The sequence below is a fragment of the Mesoplodon bidens genome, assembly GCF_964165515.1.
Source record: "Mesoplodon bidens genome assembly, chromosome: 10".
In the NCBI taxonomy this organism is placed as follows: domain Eukaryota; kingdom Metazoa; phylum Chordata; class Mammalia; order Artiodactyla; family Ziphiidae; genus Mesoplodon; species Mesoplodon bidens.
Window position 1 is genome coordinate 408,177 of NC_138172.1, and position 15,288 is coordinate 423,464.

The 15,288-nt window shown below is 54.1% G+C and overlaps 1 protein-coding gene across 1 annotated transcript in view; it reads right to left on the reverse strand.

The window, feature by feature from the left end:
* Window positions 1-354: 354 nt before the first annotated feature.
* TXNRD3 (thioredoxin reductase 3) overlaps window positions 355-15,288 on the reverse strand; it is a gene marked incomplete at its 5' end in the record, with an annotated part of 58,850 nt that continues 43,916 nt past the window's right edge. The window contains 7 exon segments of the mRNA XM_081246468.1: window positions 355-1,693; window positions 2,849-2,976; window positions 3,184-3,318; window positions 5,746-5,841; window positions 10,193-10,300; window positions 13,540-13,696; window positions 14,347-14,423. Of these exon segments, the coding sequence (XP_081102594.1) occupies window positions 2,914-2,976; window positions 3,184-3,318; window positions 5,746-5,841; window positions 10,193-10,300; window positions 13,540-13,696; window positions 14,347-14,423 (636 nt within the window). The 3' untranslated portion in view covers window positions 355-1,693; window positions 2,849-2,913.

The window sequence follows — 15,288 nt, forward strand, 5'->3', positions numbered from 1 at the left end:
AAGAAAACTGAGGCTCTAAAAGGTGAACTGCTCTGCCTGCACCCCCCTCCCCCAGCACGTGGGGAAGAGGTGGGGTCCGGGCTGTGTCTGGGCCAAGTGGCGCAGTCCTGGAGGGGCTGGGCGACGGGACCCCATGCCCACCGCGCCCCACCTGCAGACCCTCTAAGCCCTGGGCCTGGCCCTGCAAACTGTGCAGAGCCTGCTTCCCGCGGGGCAGGAGGGCCCTGCCGGGTCCGGGGCAGCCCTCCGTCCCGCTGCTGCTCCCCAGGCCGACTTGGGGCTGCCCCTCCCAGCCACACAGGCTGCCTCCCCGCTCCCGGCAGTGCCAGTCAGGGTACGGATCGCAGGGCCTGGCACCGACCCTGCCCAGGAAGATGCTGATGTGAGGGCCGCTGCCCACCCCCCCAAGGCCAGCCCCCCAGCAGGGAGCCTGCAGCCAGAAAGGAGTGGGTGAGCAAACCCCCCAAAGGGCTGGCTACTCACCGGGCCACCTGAATGACGCCAGAGCCGGGGGAGATGCTGGCTATGGTCCTGGCTGCTGTGTACCAGGTAAGCACTGGCCCCAGGGCCGCAGGGGCCAGGCCCACAGGCTTATTGCAGCATCAGAAGCCCCTGGGGTCACAATCAGTGACACTGCAGCCCCTAAGCCACGTGGCTTAGAATCCAGCCTGAAGCCCTGCTGGCCGGGGCATGGCCGTGAGGGCAGCTGCGTGAGGGCTGGGCTGGAGGGCATCCCAGCTTCGAGGACCCCAGACGGGAGCACCCACACCTACACGTTTGGTGGCACAGCCCCCAGCCCTCCTTCAGACTAAGTGCAAGAGAAGGCCTAGAAATAGCGAACAACTCGCCCTGGCTGCAGAAGAGTTCCTTTTCTGGCTGACCTTGACTGAGCCCCAGCCGCAGCCCAGGAGCCGTGGGGCTTGGCCAGCGCAGGGGAGTTCAGTTGGTTAGGGCGCAGCTCCGGGACCTGCTGCCCCATGGAGGCCCCGGCAGGCTCAGAACCATCAGGGTCTCCACTGGACTAGCAACGGCGAGCATCCCAGGCCAAGGCGCCTGCGTCCCACGTGGGGACTAGAGGAGAGGAAAGGCAAATGGTGTAAAAAGCAAGGCCTCCTCCTGCCCTGATGCCCTAGGCCTGTATCTGCCAGTGAACACGTAGGGAGCGTGTCAGCTGGGGTCCCCGGAGCAGCCCCGAGATGGGGGTTCTAGTCGAGGGACCTGCCGAGGGAGGGACGCAGGACAGGGCAGGTCTGAGTGGCCGACTGGTCCCAGGGGAGCCCTGCAGGGACCTCCCCGGAGCTGTTCGTGCCCTCAGGTGGGGGCAGCCTGTGGGGCCTGGGCGGTCACGCCTGGCCTGGGGCCTGTGGTGTCCCGTCCCTGGGACAGCAGTGCTGAGTCAGCACCTCACGGCGGTCAGGGGGCAGGAGGGCTGGCTGGGGACACCAGCCTGGTCCAGAGGTCCGTGCAGGCCCAACCTCGCGGTCACAGAAGAGAGGGAGAATGAGACGGAGGAGGAGGTCTGCAGAGATGGCCGTGCTGTCAGGAGACTCCCAGGAGCTTGGGAGGGGGGTGGACGGGTCCACACGGGCATCCAGGGCTGTGCAGGAGCCGGACTTCTCAGCAGGCTGTCCACAGCCTTAAGCCTGATTTAGGTTCCCTTGACTCTTCTCTGGCCACGGCGTCTTTACTATGGCTTAAAAGGAACAGCAGGGGAGCGTCGGCATGGGCTGGGGCCCAGGGCACTGTCGGCCCCTCTGAGCTCACACAGTGGTTGGGTCTGTGAAGGGCTGGGCTGGCCGTGGGCGTGCCAGGTGAGAGCCCGGCCTCTGCCCGACTCGCCGTGCCACCCTGGGCACACATGACCCAATTGCTCCACCCGCCTCTCTTGCTTTTGCCTCCCCAGTAGAAAGGCGAGTCTGTAACTGGATCCTGTGTGCGTTATTCTGGGTGCCCAATCCCCGTGCCCCAGCCCCATCCACAGATGGTGCTCCCCAATTGGTTCCTGGCTTACAGCTTCTTTTAAAACGTATGCCCAGATGTTCTGACCACAGAGGCAGGTGGCCAGCACACGGCCCAGGAGAGCACTGCCGCCTGGAACCCTCAACGTGGTGCGGCGGGGGGGGGGGGGGGTGTCTGCTCCCAAGAAAACAAGCTTCCAAAAGGGCCCCGGGTGGGCCTCCCACCTCAAGGGCCTTTTAGATGCTGACAGGGGTGCAAACTCAAAAGGAATCTCCTAACATCACCTGCTCACTTACTGAACCCGACTGTAAGGAAACAGACTGAGGACAGAGCCACTTAAATAGTTTTAAATTACGTTTCACATAATACAGTATTGAGAACTTTTTAATATTATTCTTAAGACCAACATGAGAAGTCCGAGCAACTCTCTCTGACGTGAGATATTCTGCTCAGTCCAGTGACACGAAGAGGAGAGTGGCCAGGTGGTCACTGCTGGGAACCAGAGAGGGCGAGGCGGTCTGCCGGCGGCTGCACACGTGCCCCCAGAAGGCGACGCACTCGTGCTCTGCGGCAGCTACGGGGGTGTCCCAGACGCCCATGCACTGAAGATGCCCACTTTAGAGTCAGTTTCATAAAAGAAAATATTTCCGTGGACTCAACAAAGCAAGGGGATAAAAACACCAGCAACCCGGAACATCGACTCAGATGAGTTGTGTGATTAAAAGGTCTGTCGGGGGAGCTGACAGGGAAGAGGTCAGTCTTGGCTCACCTGGCGGCTCCGAGCTAAGACGTCAAGGACGCAGCGTGGCTGCCCCTCCCCGTCAGCCAGGCGGGGGGACGGCACTGCTGCTGTCCCACCTCCTTGTCCCCACGCTGTCCCCGGGCTTACCCGAGAGCGTGCCGTCTTCACAGAAACGGCCGCGGGACAAGGAGAGCGGCAGCGGCGGCTTAGCCTCAGCAGCCCTTCTGCGTGATGTCCAGCCCCGAAGACTTCGTGATCTCCAAGGTGGTGAACACCTGCCCACGGGGAGGAAACAACACGAATTCACACTTAGTCGGTACTTGAGCTCTGCTCTGAGAAAACACGTCCTGAATGTGACATCCACGTCATCCTTTACGGCATACAAAGCAGTTATTAATATAAAATTCGTCTACTGACAACATGCTTTATCACAGTTTTCCAAACCGCACCGAGTCCATGTCTACAAGCTCCTGTGTCCGTACCTGTGCACACGTGGGGTGGATCCCAATGGTGTCGTCCAGCAGCTGCTTGGTGAGCCCACATTTCATGGCGGCTGCAAATCCTTGGGTGATCTCACCGGCCTTCGGTCCAAGGACGTGAAATCCTATCACCCGATCCTTTCAAAGGGAAGCCAGTAGGTTAAGGATCTGAATAGGAATCTCATCATCCCAAGGTCACCGTTGACACTGACAGCAACTCCCACAGAAAAGCACCTCTAATGCCGAACTGAGCAGAGAACACCACCATGAAACCGTGCCCTGCGACAATCTGTTAGGTGAGCCAGTCGATGCACGTCCTGTGTTAACACGCACTCACATTTACCAGAACGAGCAATTAACCTGCTGCGCGAACGAGTCTGTTGTCTGATGGATATTTCCGCATTACACTGAGATATAGCGCTAAACGACAACACGACAAATCCCAGCTAGCAGCCAAGGCTGGAATACGGCTAAGAGCTGACGCAGCAGGCGCTACTCCCAGCCCAGGATGCGGGCTGCCAGGCTCCAAGCCGGCTCAGCAGAACCGAGGAGTGGCTGGCGGCCCCTGCTCCCCACCCCAGGGACCGCGAGCCGCAAGGACGCGCATGCAGGCCCGGGGGACGCGGGTGCGTCCCCGTGCACTCCCAGCACTCAGGCTTTCCTCTGTCCATGTTTTCTCATCACTTTTCTGCATCCAGAGCTTCAGGGTTAAAGTGCACAAGGTGAAGAGAGGGAGCATGACAGGCGGCAGGCGTCTGTGCCCCCCACTCTCCGGGCACCCGCGGCAGGTGGGCAAATGGATACCCTGTGAGCTGCGCTCCCAGGGGGCCGTGGACGGGAACCTCTGAGGGGTGCACGTGCAGCAAAGTGGGAGAAGGAGCGGCCCAGAGAGGGGGAAGCCACTTATTAATGAAAGTGAGGAGCTTCTGAGAGATGAAAGCCTGTGCGTGGTTTTCAGCGTAGCTCCAGGAAGACAGTGAGTGGTGGCGTGACACTCCAGAAATGGAAATTGGGACAAAAGTAAAAGAAAGGGGCGGTAGGTTACCGCTCACTGACAGTGCACCTGGCCACCCAAGAGCTCCGATGGAGATGGACAGTGGGATTAAGGGTGCTTTCATGCCTGACAACACAGCATCCTCTCTGCAGCCGGTAGATCAAGAAGTAATTTGGACTTTCAAGTCTTATTATTTAAGAAATACACTTTGTTAGGTTGTAGCTGCCATAGGCAGTGATTCCTGTGATGGATTTGGGCAAAGTAAATTGAAAACCTTCTGGAAAGGATTCACCATTCTAGATGCCATTAAGAACATGTGCGGGACTTCCCTGGGTCCGGTGGTTAAGACTGCGTGCTTCCAGTGCAGGGGGCGTGGGTTCGATCCCTGGTCGAGGAACTAAGATCCCATGTGCCTCACACGCATGGCGTGGCCAATAAAAATTTTAAAAAAAGAACACTTGTGATTCATGGGAAGAGGTCAAAATATCCAAATTAAGAGGAGTTTGGAAGAAGCTGATTCCAGCCCTCCTGGATGACTTTGAGGGGTTCGAGACTTCATGGAGGAAGGACTGCAGACGTGGTGGAAACGGCAGGGGAACAAGAACTAGAAGTGGAGCCTGAAGATGGGACTGAATTGCTGCCATCTTACGATGAAACTTGGGAACAGATGAGGGGCTGCTTCTTATGGACGAGCAAAGAGAGTGCTTTCTTAACACGGAATCTACTCCCGTTGAAGAGGCTGTGAAGACATTTGAAACAACAGCAAAGGCCTTAGGATATGACACAACTTCGTTGATAAAGGAGCTGCAGGGTTTGAGAGGATTGACTCCAGTTCTGAAGGAAGTTCTGTGGGTAAAACGCTGCCAAACAGCATTGCTGCTCCAGGGAAATCATTCATGAAAGGAAGAGTCCATCAGTGCGGCAAACTTCATGGTGGCGTTGTTCTCAGAAATGGCCGCAGCCATCCCAGCCTCAGCGGCCTCCATCCTGATCAGTCAGCGGCCGCCAGCACTGGAGGCGAGACCCCGCACCAGCAGAAGGGCTACAACTGGCTGAGGCTCAGGTGATGGTCAGGGTTTTTTAGCATAAAATTAAGGTCGTACATTGTTTTTTTAGACATAATGTGATTGCACACATAATAGACTACCTTATAGTGTAAACATAACCTTTATAAGCTCTGGGAAACCAAAGAATTTTGTGGCTCATGTTACTCAAAACTCGAGTTATTGCAGTGGTCTGGAACCTAACCACAATACCTTCGAGGTATGCCTGTATTTCCAAATGGACACAAACATACGCCTTACATTTCATCACTGATGACCCAAATTTTCCCAGACCCTGTAGTTCTAAACTGCCAAGTTAGACAGCTCTGGAGTGACACATTCCGATGATTTTGAAAAGGTAAGCCACTGCCCAACTGTCACTCTTCAAACACAGTGCCCGGGTAACAGTTTCAAGGATCTCCACCTGGCCCTTAGAGCTGTCTTTAAAGAGATTATAAAAACCCAAATACTAGAATAAAAGCTTTGTTTTAAAATCAGAACATTCCTGCTTCCAACCGTATGACGTACCTCGTCGAATTTATTGCAGATAATCTTTGCGTAACAGGTGTTGCTGTCTCTGCAGGCCACTGTCCACTCGAGAGGCCAGAACAAAGTGTGGTAGACCTGCAAGAGAGAGGCCAAGGTTGGTGTCCGTGGAGACCGCTGCTTGACAGCCTCCTTATTATACAAAGACGACAATTTCTGTACCAGCTCTCAGAAATGTAAACTTGCAGGATCCCAGCTTATGAATCTGCCGGGAGCACCTGGGCAAGCTCCTAAGTGCCAGCTGCAGAGTGTGTGATCTTTGCTTTCTCCGATTAACTAACTTTGGTCCTCAAGCACCTAGAGGGCTACTCTCCAAGCAGCCAACGCTCCAGGCCCTGTGGGGCTGAGACAGTGAAGAAAGCCTTAGGTCCTGCCCTCCATCGGTTCCCACGCCTCCTGTGAGGTTCATATCCAAACCAAATCTAGGAGGAGCAGAAGCCACAAGGCAGTCCAGCCACCCACGGTATGAGGAACACTGCCCCCGCCACCTGAAGGCCCCCCAGAGCCCAGGGTACCTCAAAGGCTCCCAACCTGCTCAGGCCTCAGGGACGCACTGCACACCGTCCGCCCCCTCATCCCCTCGGGGCAGCTACGTGTCCCGGTGGCCCTACGCCTAATCACTCCACACAGAAGGCGGTGGATCTGTGTGCACTGCCGGGATGAGAATGTGTTCTCAACTATCCCCCCGCAGGGGAGGGGCGGAAGTACGGGCTCTTTGTTCTTTAATATGATTATGTATTTTACAGTTGGAATACTGTCTTTATTGTTTTTATAACAATGATACAAGGTTATTAAAAGAATAACACAGTACAGAGGATTACAAAGAAAGTGGGGAAAAAAATCCCACTGTCCAGAAATAACCATTTTAAAAGTTAAGGAAGCATCAGTGGTTAATGCATATGTAGTTAAAATGACATTTTTATTTAAAACACATCATAGTCCACAGCTACTTGTAACAAAAAACATTAGATTTAACATGAAACATTAGATTTATTTTTATTTTTATTTTTTGTGGTACGTGGGCCTCTCACTGTTGTGGCCTCTCCCGTTGCGGAGCACAGGCTCCGGACGTGCAGGCTCAGCAGCCATGGCTCACGGGCCCAGCCGCTCCGCGGCATGTGGGATCCTCCCAGACTGGGACATGAACCCGTGTCCCCTGCATCGGCAGGCGGAACTCTCAACCACTGCGCCACCAGGGAAGCCCAAAACATTAGATTTAATGTGTATTGAACAGAAGAGAAATAAACTCTTCCTCATATTTTAATACAAACTTGTCAGTCTCCGTGGCTATTAGGAACAGAAGATAAATGCTTCTTCATCTCAAGATAGTATTCCTAAAATACACCCCTAACGTTAAGAAAAGAAATGGTGCCAACTCCAAGCTTTTAAACAGGATTTCTGAAACTGCAGGCTCCTGGCTTTGATGCGCCCTGAGCCCCTGCACCCACACCTCTTCCCACCCTCCCGCTCCTTTCCTCGTGTGTGTTAGGTGTGTTTTTCCTCCTAGTACTTGGAAGATTTTACTTTATTTAAGTTTCTGATCCTTCTGGTTCAAAGTGGGTGTGAAGTGTGGACCCAACTTCATATTTTTCCTGAATGCTGTCCCCTTAGACTCCAGCACCTTTAAATGAATGTCCTTTCCCACAGATTTAAAATACCACCTTTACCACCCGTTAATTCTTCTAAGCACTTGAGTAAATCCGGGCTCCAAATTCTGTCCCACTCACCTTCCTGTCCACCTGCGTGCCACTCCGGCACAAGTCTAATTACTGTGGTTACAGGATACAATTTAGTCTCCCCCCAGGACTCTCCTTATTCAGAATCACCCTTGGGAAATCCCTGGCGGTCCAGTGCTTACGACTAGGTGCTTTCACTGCTGAGGGTGCAGATTCGATCCCTGATCGGGGAACTGAGATCCCCCACGCCACGTGGCAAGGCCAAAACAAACAAACAAACAGTCTCCCTATGATTGTCTTTTTTTAAAGTTTTAATCTTTTAATCAAATTATGCACACTAACGGCAAACTTTCAAAGCTCTGTGATGAACGCAGCCACCTGGGCCGCCCCGGTGCCCTCTTTGATCAGTCGGCACAACCACGTGCACGTCCTGCGCGCGGTCGTTCGCCCCCGTGCTTCCACACGACACGCTTACGCTGCTCTCACCCGACTCTCCTGTGCTCGGCTTCACTTACTGACTCGCCCTGTTGAGCAGGAGGATTTAACTCGTTCTTTCCTGGCCCCTGCACTCTCATCCCCACCCTCCCAATTATACTCAGATTTGCAGCTAGATCATTGGCGGCGTTTCCTTTACTAGGTAGAAGCTGTTCACAGAGAAATGGGCATCCACATGCAAAAGAATGGAGTTAGACCCCTACCTCACACGTGTACAAAAACTAACTCAGAATGGATCACAGACCCAGACGTAAGAGCTGAAAACTGTAAAACCCTTAGAAGAAAAAACATAGGCATCAATCTTCACGACTTTGGATTAGGCACTGATGTATCAGAAGTGACATCAAAAGTACATGTGGCTGGCAACAGAAAACAAAAAAGACATATTGGACTTCATCAGAATGAAAGATTTTCGTGCTTCAAAGGGCACCATCAAGAAGGTGAAAAGACAACGCACAGAAATGGTGAACATTTTTACAAATCATCCCTGTGGTATCTTACTAAGGTCTGGATGTACGTTTCCCTGATGATCAGTGATACTGAGAACTTTTTCATGTGCTTATTGGCCATTTGTGTATGTTCTTTGGAGAAATATCTATTCAGATTCTTTGCCCTTTAAAAAATTGGGTTATTTGGGGTTTTTTTTATTGTTGAGTTGTAAGAGTTCTTTAGATACTCTGCATACAAGTTCATTATCAGAGAGATAAAAGTCCACCAGACTTTACAGCATTAATTTTGTGAACCAATTAATCTTTCTTCTTACGCTGTCTTATTGTTTCTACCCTCATCTTCTTTTCACCTCCATTTCCTCATTTAAAAGAAATTGTATGTGTATTTATGAGAGGCTTCCTCATTCCTTTATATAGTTGGAATATTAAAAAAATACGAATAGATCAAATTTTCAGTCCTGTAAAATGCAATAAATAAATGTACAGACTAGGTGAGTTGATCTGCAGTGAGCCTTAGGAAAGAGACCTTAAAGTAACCCCACAAACCTGGGAACCCTTCCTACAGAGACATCCCTTTACCTGGGGTACAGCCTCCTGCATCCTTCCTCTCACGTGCCTGCCGAGCTTAATTTCTCATTGATTTCAGAAAGTTTTAGAACTAAGTGTTAAATCTGTAATTGTTACCATCACTTTTCCAAGACCCAAGTAAAATTTCACCCCTGAAAATGGGTGGTTCATTATTACCAGAAGTGAATTATAAACTGATCAAATAATGTCCTCTAAAATGGAAATTTCTCACTGAAAACACCACCTAAAGTAGCACCATCGGTCATCATTCTGGTCCCCCGCCCCGGAAACATAAAGGAGAGTCTCAGGAAGTCATTCGGCCATTTAGCGCGGGAGCCCCAGTGCTGCGCTTCAGAGGACTCCCCGTAACCAGGGGAGGGCCTGTGACTTCAACTCACTGGCTTCAAACACCCAGTGGTCCTAAACCTCTGACTCTCTTCACCTCCCCTCCCCTCCTGTGTGGGGAGGAGGTGCAGGGAGAAGCCACTTGAACCACCCGCTTACGAGGCAGTTAGGACCAGACGGGCAGGAGAGGAGGGAAGGTGAGAGCCCCTTCGGGGCGTCTGAAGAGCCCCCAGCAGGCCGACAGCCCCGGACCTGCCCCTCCCCTGAGCCCGCGGCGGGCGGAGGGTCCTGGACCAGGTCCTGCCTGAGTCTGGCTCCCGTCACGCCCAGCGGGAGGGGGTGGACAGCAGACCCAGCCCGGACCAGCGAACGCCCCTCATAATTTGTAATTGAGACGAAAAACAGTGAGTCAGTTCCTCCAAAGACCAGAACCACGGGCGAACTCGGAGCAGGGAAGGGCCACATTCTGCCGCTACGTGCATTTCTGTTCCTACAGGGACAGCACTGCCTGCGCACGCACACAAACCCCCACCAGGAAGAGGAGGAGCTGACACGTCTCCCAGTTCCTGGTTCCTACCGCTTCCCAAGGTCTCGGACACTCCCGCGCCCCCAGTCGCACAGCGACCCTCCCATAAGCCTCCTCAGACAGATGCCTGTTGCTGTAGCTCAGAGCCCTGACGCACACAGCATGTCCTTCTCTCCCCAGCTATGTAATTATTACAGTTTGCTACAGACAGGGTTCACATTATTTAATTTCCAATTTCCCCGAAGTAGGAATACAATTTCCTACAATACAACCATTACAGTAACTCGCAAAACTACAAAATAAAAAGTGGCTGAAGACAAACCGTGGATTAAAAGAGAAGGTCTGCACATTCCACAGTCACACCACCTTACTTCCAGATTCTCCTTCCGGTACACTTCCACGGCTTTCTCCTCCGTGTACCCGCAGCAGCCGTACTCCAGGGGCGTGAACACCACGGTGGGGACATTCATATAGTCACACTGCAAGACAAACCAGTCACGGTCTTTTATCTTGTGGTACTTTTTACAGGGAAAATCCATACGACGCACATTTGTAAAAGGAAGATCAACAAGCATGGTCCCGTGCAGGTGACCCTCACTGCCACCGTTTCAGGGAACGGAGTCACTGAGCAGACGGGTGCACCCCGGCTCCGGGGCAGGGACCACACGCTGCCACTGCACCGGGATCTGGGCCACCACAGCCATGCACATGACCGCGCCCCTGCACGGACGAGCGGAGAAGCCGCTCAGCCGCGCAGGGCAGAGTGAGTGGCCCAGCCCGCCCCAGGGAGACAGCCACGCACATGGAGGGCCGCCACACCACGGGGCCCAGAGACGGGACCCTTCAGGGCCCTTGTCAACCTGGGACAGAGCACAGGAGGACATCACGGGGAGGCTGCAGACCCCGAGCCCCACACGCCGTCCCCAGCAGCCCTGCATCCCGGGGCGCGAGTGTGAGCACAAGTGCACGCCTGTCTGGAGACTGTGAGAGCGCAGAGAGAAAGCGTGTGCGGGGCCGAGAAAGGGGGCAGGCAAAGCCAGAGAGGAAGGTCACTGTGCTGCCCGCCCACAGCTCTGCAAGGGCAGCGGTGCCCACTGCACGACGTCCCCCACCCCGCCAACAGCTCACAGGTGACTAGCTCAGGGGAGACTCCAACCCAAAGGGAGCGACCGGCTGCCCGCACTGCATGAGGAAACAGGAGCTCCGGCCATCACATTCTTCCCTCTGTAAGATGTGAACTAGAGGCGAAGGGAGAGGCCCCCAGGGGTGAAGCCCCTGGGTGGTTGGCCGGGAAGAAATGCTCAGGCAGAGTGGTGGGCAACCGGGAACCCCACCGTTTCGGGGCCCAGAGCAGCCGCGAGCCCAGCCCCACCCCAGCCTGCTTCTCCCTCCAGGTTACTGTGCGATCCTCACGAGAAACCCCGCCGACGTGACGGCCTGAGCGAGGCGCTGCTCTGTGGCCCAAGAGAAAAGCCTATCACACACCACCGGGCGTCCCTGCAGCCGGTGGACAATGTGGACACCGCGCGCCAGCCTGACCCTCACCGTAGGCCCCGACACGTCGTGTTCCACGACCTGCAAATCACGGACCAGCCAAGCATTTGTTCTCTTTTTTCCAGCATGGCTACAGAAACCCACAGAAGCGCGGACGGCTGTATGCAGCAGTTCCTGACCTCTCCTAGGTTCTCGGTTGCTTATCAGTCTGGCCATCAACCCTGTACCCCATGGCTCACAGGGGACGCCTCATTCTCAGCAGATGCTTTTCTCCTGCTTCATATCAATTGAGGAAAATCAACAGGAAACTCCCCAGCTTCCCCTCTCACCTAAAGCACATCCCACATCTTGAACTCGGACCTCCACCTGAGCTGGGCCGCGCCTCACCCCACCTGCAGCCTTCCTTCCGCCCTGGTCCTCTGACCTCTCTCTGCACACGCGCTGCCCTGTCTTCTCACCTCTCTGCCCACCGCCCCTGGGATCCGCTTCTCAGGACCTCAGGCAACTGCTGTGCTTCCTACAGCCCAGTGCTCATGCTCTGCGGAGGGGACAGCTCCCCATCCGTTCACACCCCTGCCCCCGCCGAGGCCAGCAGGGCCACGGCCCCAGTCACCCTGCACCCACCCACGCCTCCGTGTGCCCACGAGGTCTCCACACACGACCTCGCTGGGCACCTGGTGGTGAAACACAGCACACGGAGTTCCTTATGAAGAAGCCGGGCCCCAAACATCTCACCTGAACCTGCTCATGCAAAGCATCAGGGAAACCCAGGACGTGAGACACTCTGCAAGACGAGTAGCCTGGATACGTCAAAAAAACCGTCACAAGGGCTTCCCTGGTGGCGCAGTGGTTGAGAGTCCGCCTGCCGATGCAGGGGACGCGGGTTCGTGCCCCGGTCCGGGAAGATCCCAGATGCCGGGGAGCGGCTACGCCCGTGAGCCATGGCCGCTGAGCCTGCATGTCCAGAGCCTGTGCTCCGCAACGGGAGAGGCCACAACAGAGAGGCCCGCGTACCGCAAAACAACAACAACAACAAAAAAAAAACCCGTCATGAGAAATAAAGCAAAGAAACAGGTAAACAGAGGCAGGGGCTCTAGCAGATTAAAAGAGACCTAAGAGCCTGAAAAGCCAGATGCGCCGGGCGATGCGCACGTGTGCCTGCGGGTGACGCACTTCGCTCACTTCTTCAGCGCGGAGATGGAGCTGTGGTTATGGAGGGAGCACCCGTGCTCTTAGGGGCACTTGCTGAAAGTGTTTTCCGGGGCAAAGCGCTGGCCACTCACTTCCGGAAGTGCCGCAAAACAGTCTTCGTGCTGAACATCCGCATACTCGGAAATGCGGGCAGGGGGATGACACGGCATTAACACCTGCAAGGCCCGGGTGGGACGCCCATACAGGTGATTGTTACTAAACTTTCTGCAGTTTGACACCTTTCTGAATAAAACGCTGGGGGACATAAAAGTTCCATATTGCGGCCTCCCAGATTTTTGATGATCTGGCACCAGATTAGCTCCCAGACTCTTCCTTCCCAGCTGTGGGACCCCCGCTCTGCCAGCACGTGCCAGGCCTCTCTCTGCACTGAGGCTGGGGCAGCACAGCAGGCCCCCTGAGCCCCACCCCCATGCGGCACGGCCATCTCCCCCGCTGCCTTCATCTGCCAGCAGCGCACGGGTCCCTGCTCTCCTGACGCGTGGGGCTGGGGGCTCCCGAGACCACCCTCGGCCCCAGCAGACAGAGCCCGCAGAGCAAGAGGCTCGTCTGTGACCACAGACTGCGGGAGGTGGGGAGACTGCAGGGGGTGCCAGATGCACCGTCAGCTGTGCGCCAGCTGAAACAGAGCCCGGAGCCCGGGGAAGCAGGGTGGCTAGACCAGGTCCACAGGCTGAGCAGGCGCAGAGGCCGGCCCCTTCCGCCCCAGGCCGCAGGGCCCTGCCACCCGGTGGCTGAGCAGCATCCACCCGGGACGCGTTTCCAGAGCCCTCCAGTCGGAAGACAAGACGTCCCTACCTGGGCGCCCCCCCGTATGTCACCCGGTACAATGGCTTGCACATCAAGATACTCATAAGATATTTATTTAAAACCATCAGTAAACGGTACGGAACTGCAAACGGTTTAGGGGGAAGCTTCCCCAGCAAAACAGGCACAAGGTGCCACCTGTACTGATTGTCCTCAAATCATAATTTTGATTTAGACATTATCTCAGAAACAGCAGTAAGAAACTTACCTTTTCTAAACGGCCCCCAAAAAGCCTTCGAGCCAGCAGCTTGCCCGCCTGCACGGCGACGGGTGTGAGCTCGGGCCTGCCCTCCACGGCGTCCCCGACGGCGTAGACATAGGGCACGCTGCTCTGTTCCACGTCGTTCACTGGGATTTTGCCAGTCCTGTGACGTTTGGAAAGAAAAAGATATTACGACGACACTGCCCTGCTGGACACGGACGCCTGGCCAGGAAGAGGCTGATTCAGAGAGAAACAGCCCGCTAAGCGCTCGGGCACCTGGGTCATCGAGTGTCTGTGGGCTCAAACAACTGGGGCACCTGCGGCTCCTGAAGAAACACCCTTCTGGCTGAAAAACCAGGCCCACTTTCTGGGCCTGGGTGCCAAAGTATCTCTAGATGCCCCCAGAGTCAAACCCATAGCTTTGAAATTTTTCTCTGTGCCTGATCAAGGACCTACAAATTCATTCTAAATCACAGAAAGTAGGTGAATACATTCCCACATTTTAAAAAAAATAACTGTTTAATGCATGAGATATTTAAGGAAAACATGAAGAGTTATCAATTGATTAATGAAAAAATTGATAATACAGAGCTGGCACAGTACTTATAAAGTAAATTTAAAGCATTGAAACTTTGCATGTTAGTAATTAGACAAGAGTCTCCAGGAGGTGATGTGTAGAAACGCTGTGCCCTGTGCAGTGCAGGGTCTTGCCCCATGCAGCGCCGGGTCTCGCCCCGTGCAGCGCCGGGACTCGCCCCGTGCAGCGCTAGGTCTTGCCCTGTGCAGCGCTGGGTGGTGACACCCGGGACTCACTTCTCATTGACTTTGACACCAATCTTCTCCAGCCCGATTTTCTTCGTACAGGAGTCACGACCAATTGCTAACAAAACCTACATTTAGAGAGAGAGCAAAAACAAATGATCAACATCAGGAATGACAGAGGGGACCTCAATATGGATCCTTCAGATATTAAAAGGATAGTAACAGAATATTATGAACACCCTATGCCAATAAATTTGACAGTTTAGATGAAATAGATTCCTTGAAAGACAGAATTTACCAAACTTGCACCCATACAAGTCTGCGTAACCCTATGTCATGGGCTGCATTGTGCCCCTTCCCCAAATCATGTTGCAGCCGTAACCCCAGAACCTCAGAATGTGACTGTATTTGGAGATGGGGCCTTTGCAGAGGTGATTAAGGTAAAACAAGGCCATTAGGGGGGCCTGAACCCAGTCCGACTTGTGTCCTTATATAAGAAGAGGTTTTTGGGACACACAACACAAATGGAGGGGTGATCACATGAGGACACACGGAGAAGGCAGCCGTCTACACGCCCAGGAGACAGGCCTCGGAGGAGGCCAGTCTACTCACACTTTGATCTCAGGGGTCTGGTCTCCAGAGCCGAGAGAAACCCCGTCTAGTGGCATTTTGTTATGGCAGCCCTAGCAGACTAAGGAACTCTATACTCACTACAGAAACTGAATCCACAATGTATAAACTTCCCATAAATTAACTCCAGACCCAGGTGACTTCATTGGTAGAGTCTATGGAACACTTAAGAAATAACACTAAGGACTTCCCTGGTGGCACAGTGGTTGAGAAGCCGCCTGCCAATGCAGGGGACACGGGTTCGAGCCCTGGTTCAGGAAGATCCCACATGCCGCAGAGCAACTGAGTCCGTGTGCCACAACTAATGAACTTGAGTTCTAGAGTCCACGAGCCACAACTACTGAGCCCATGTGACACAACTAC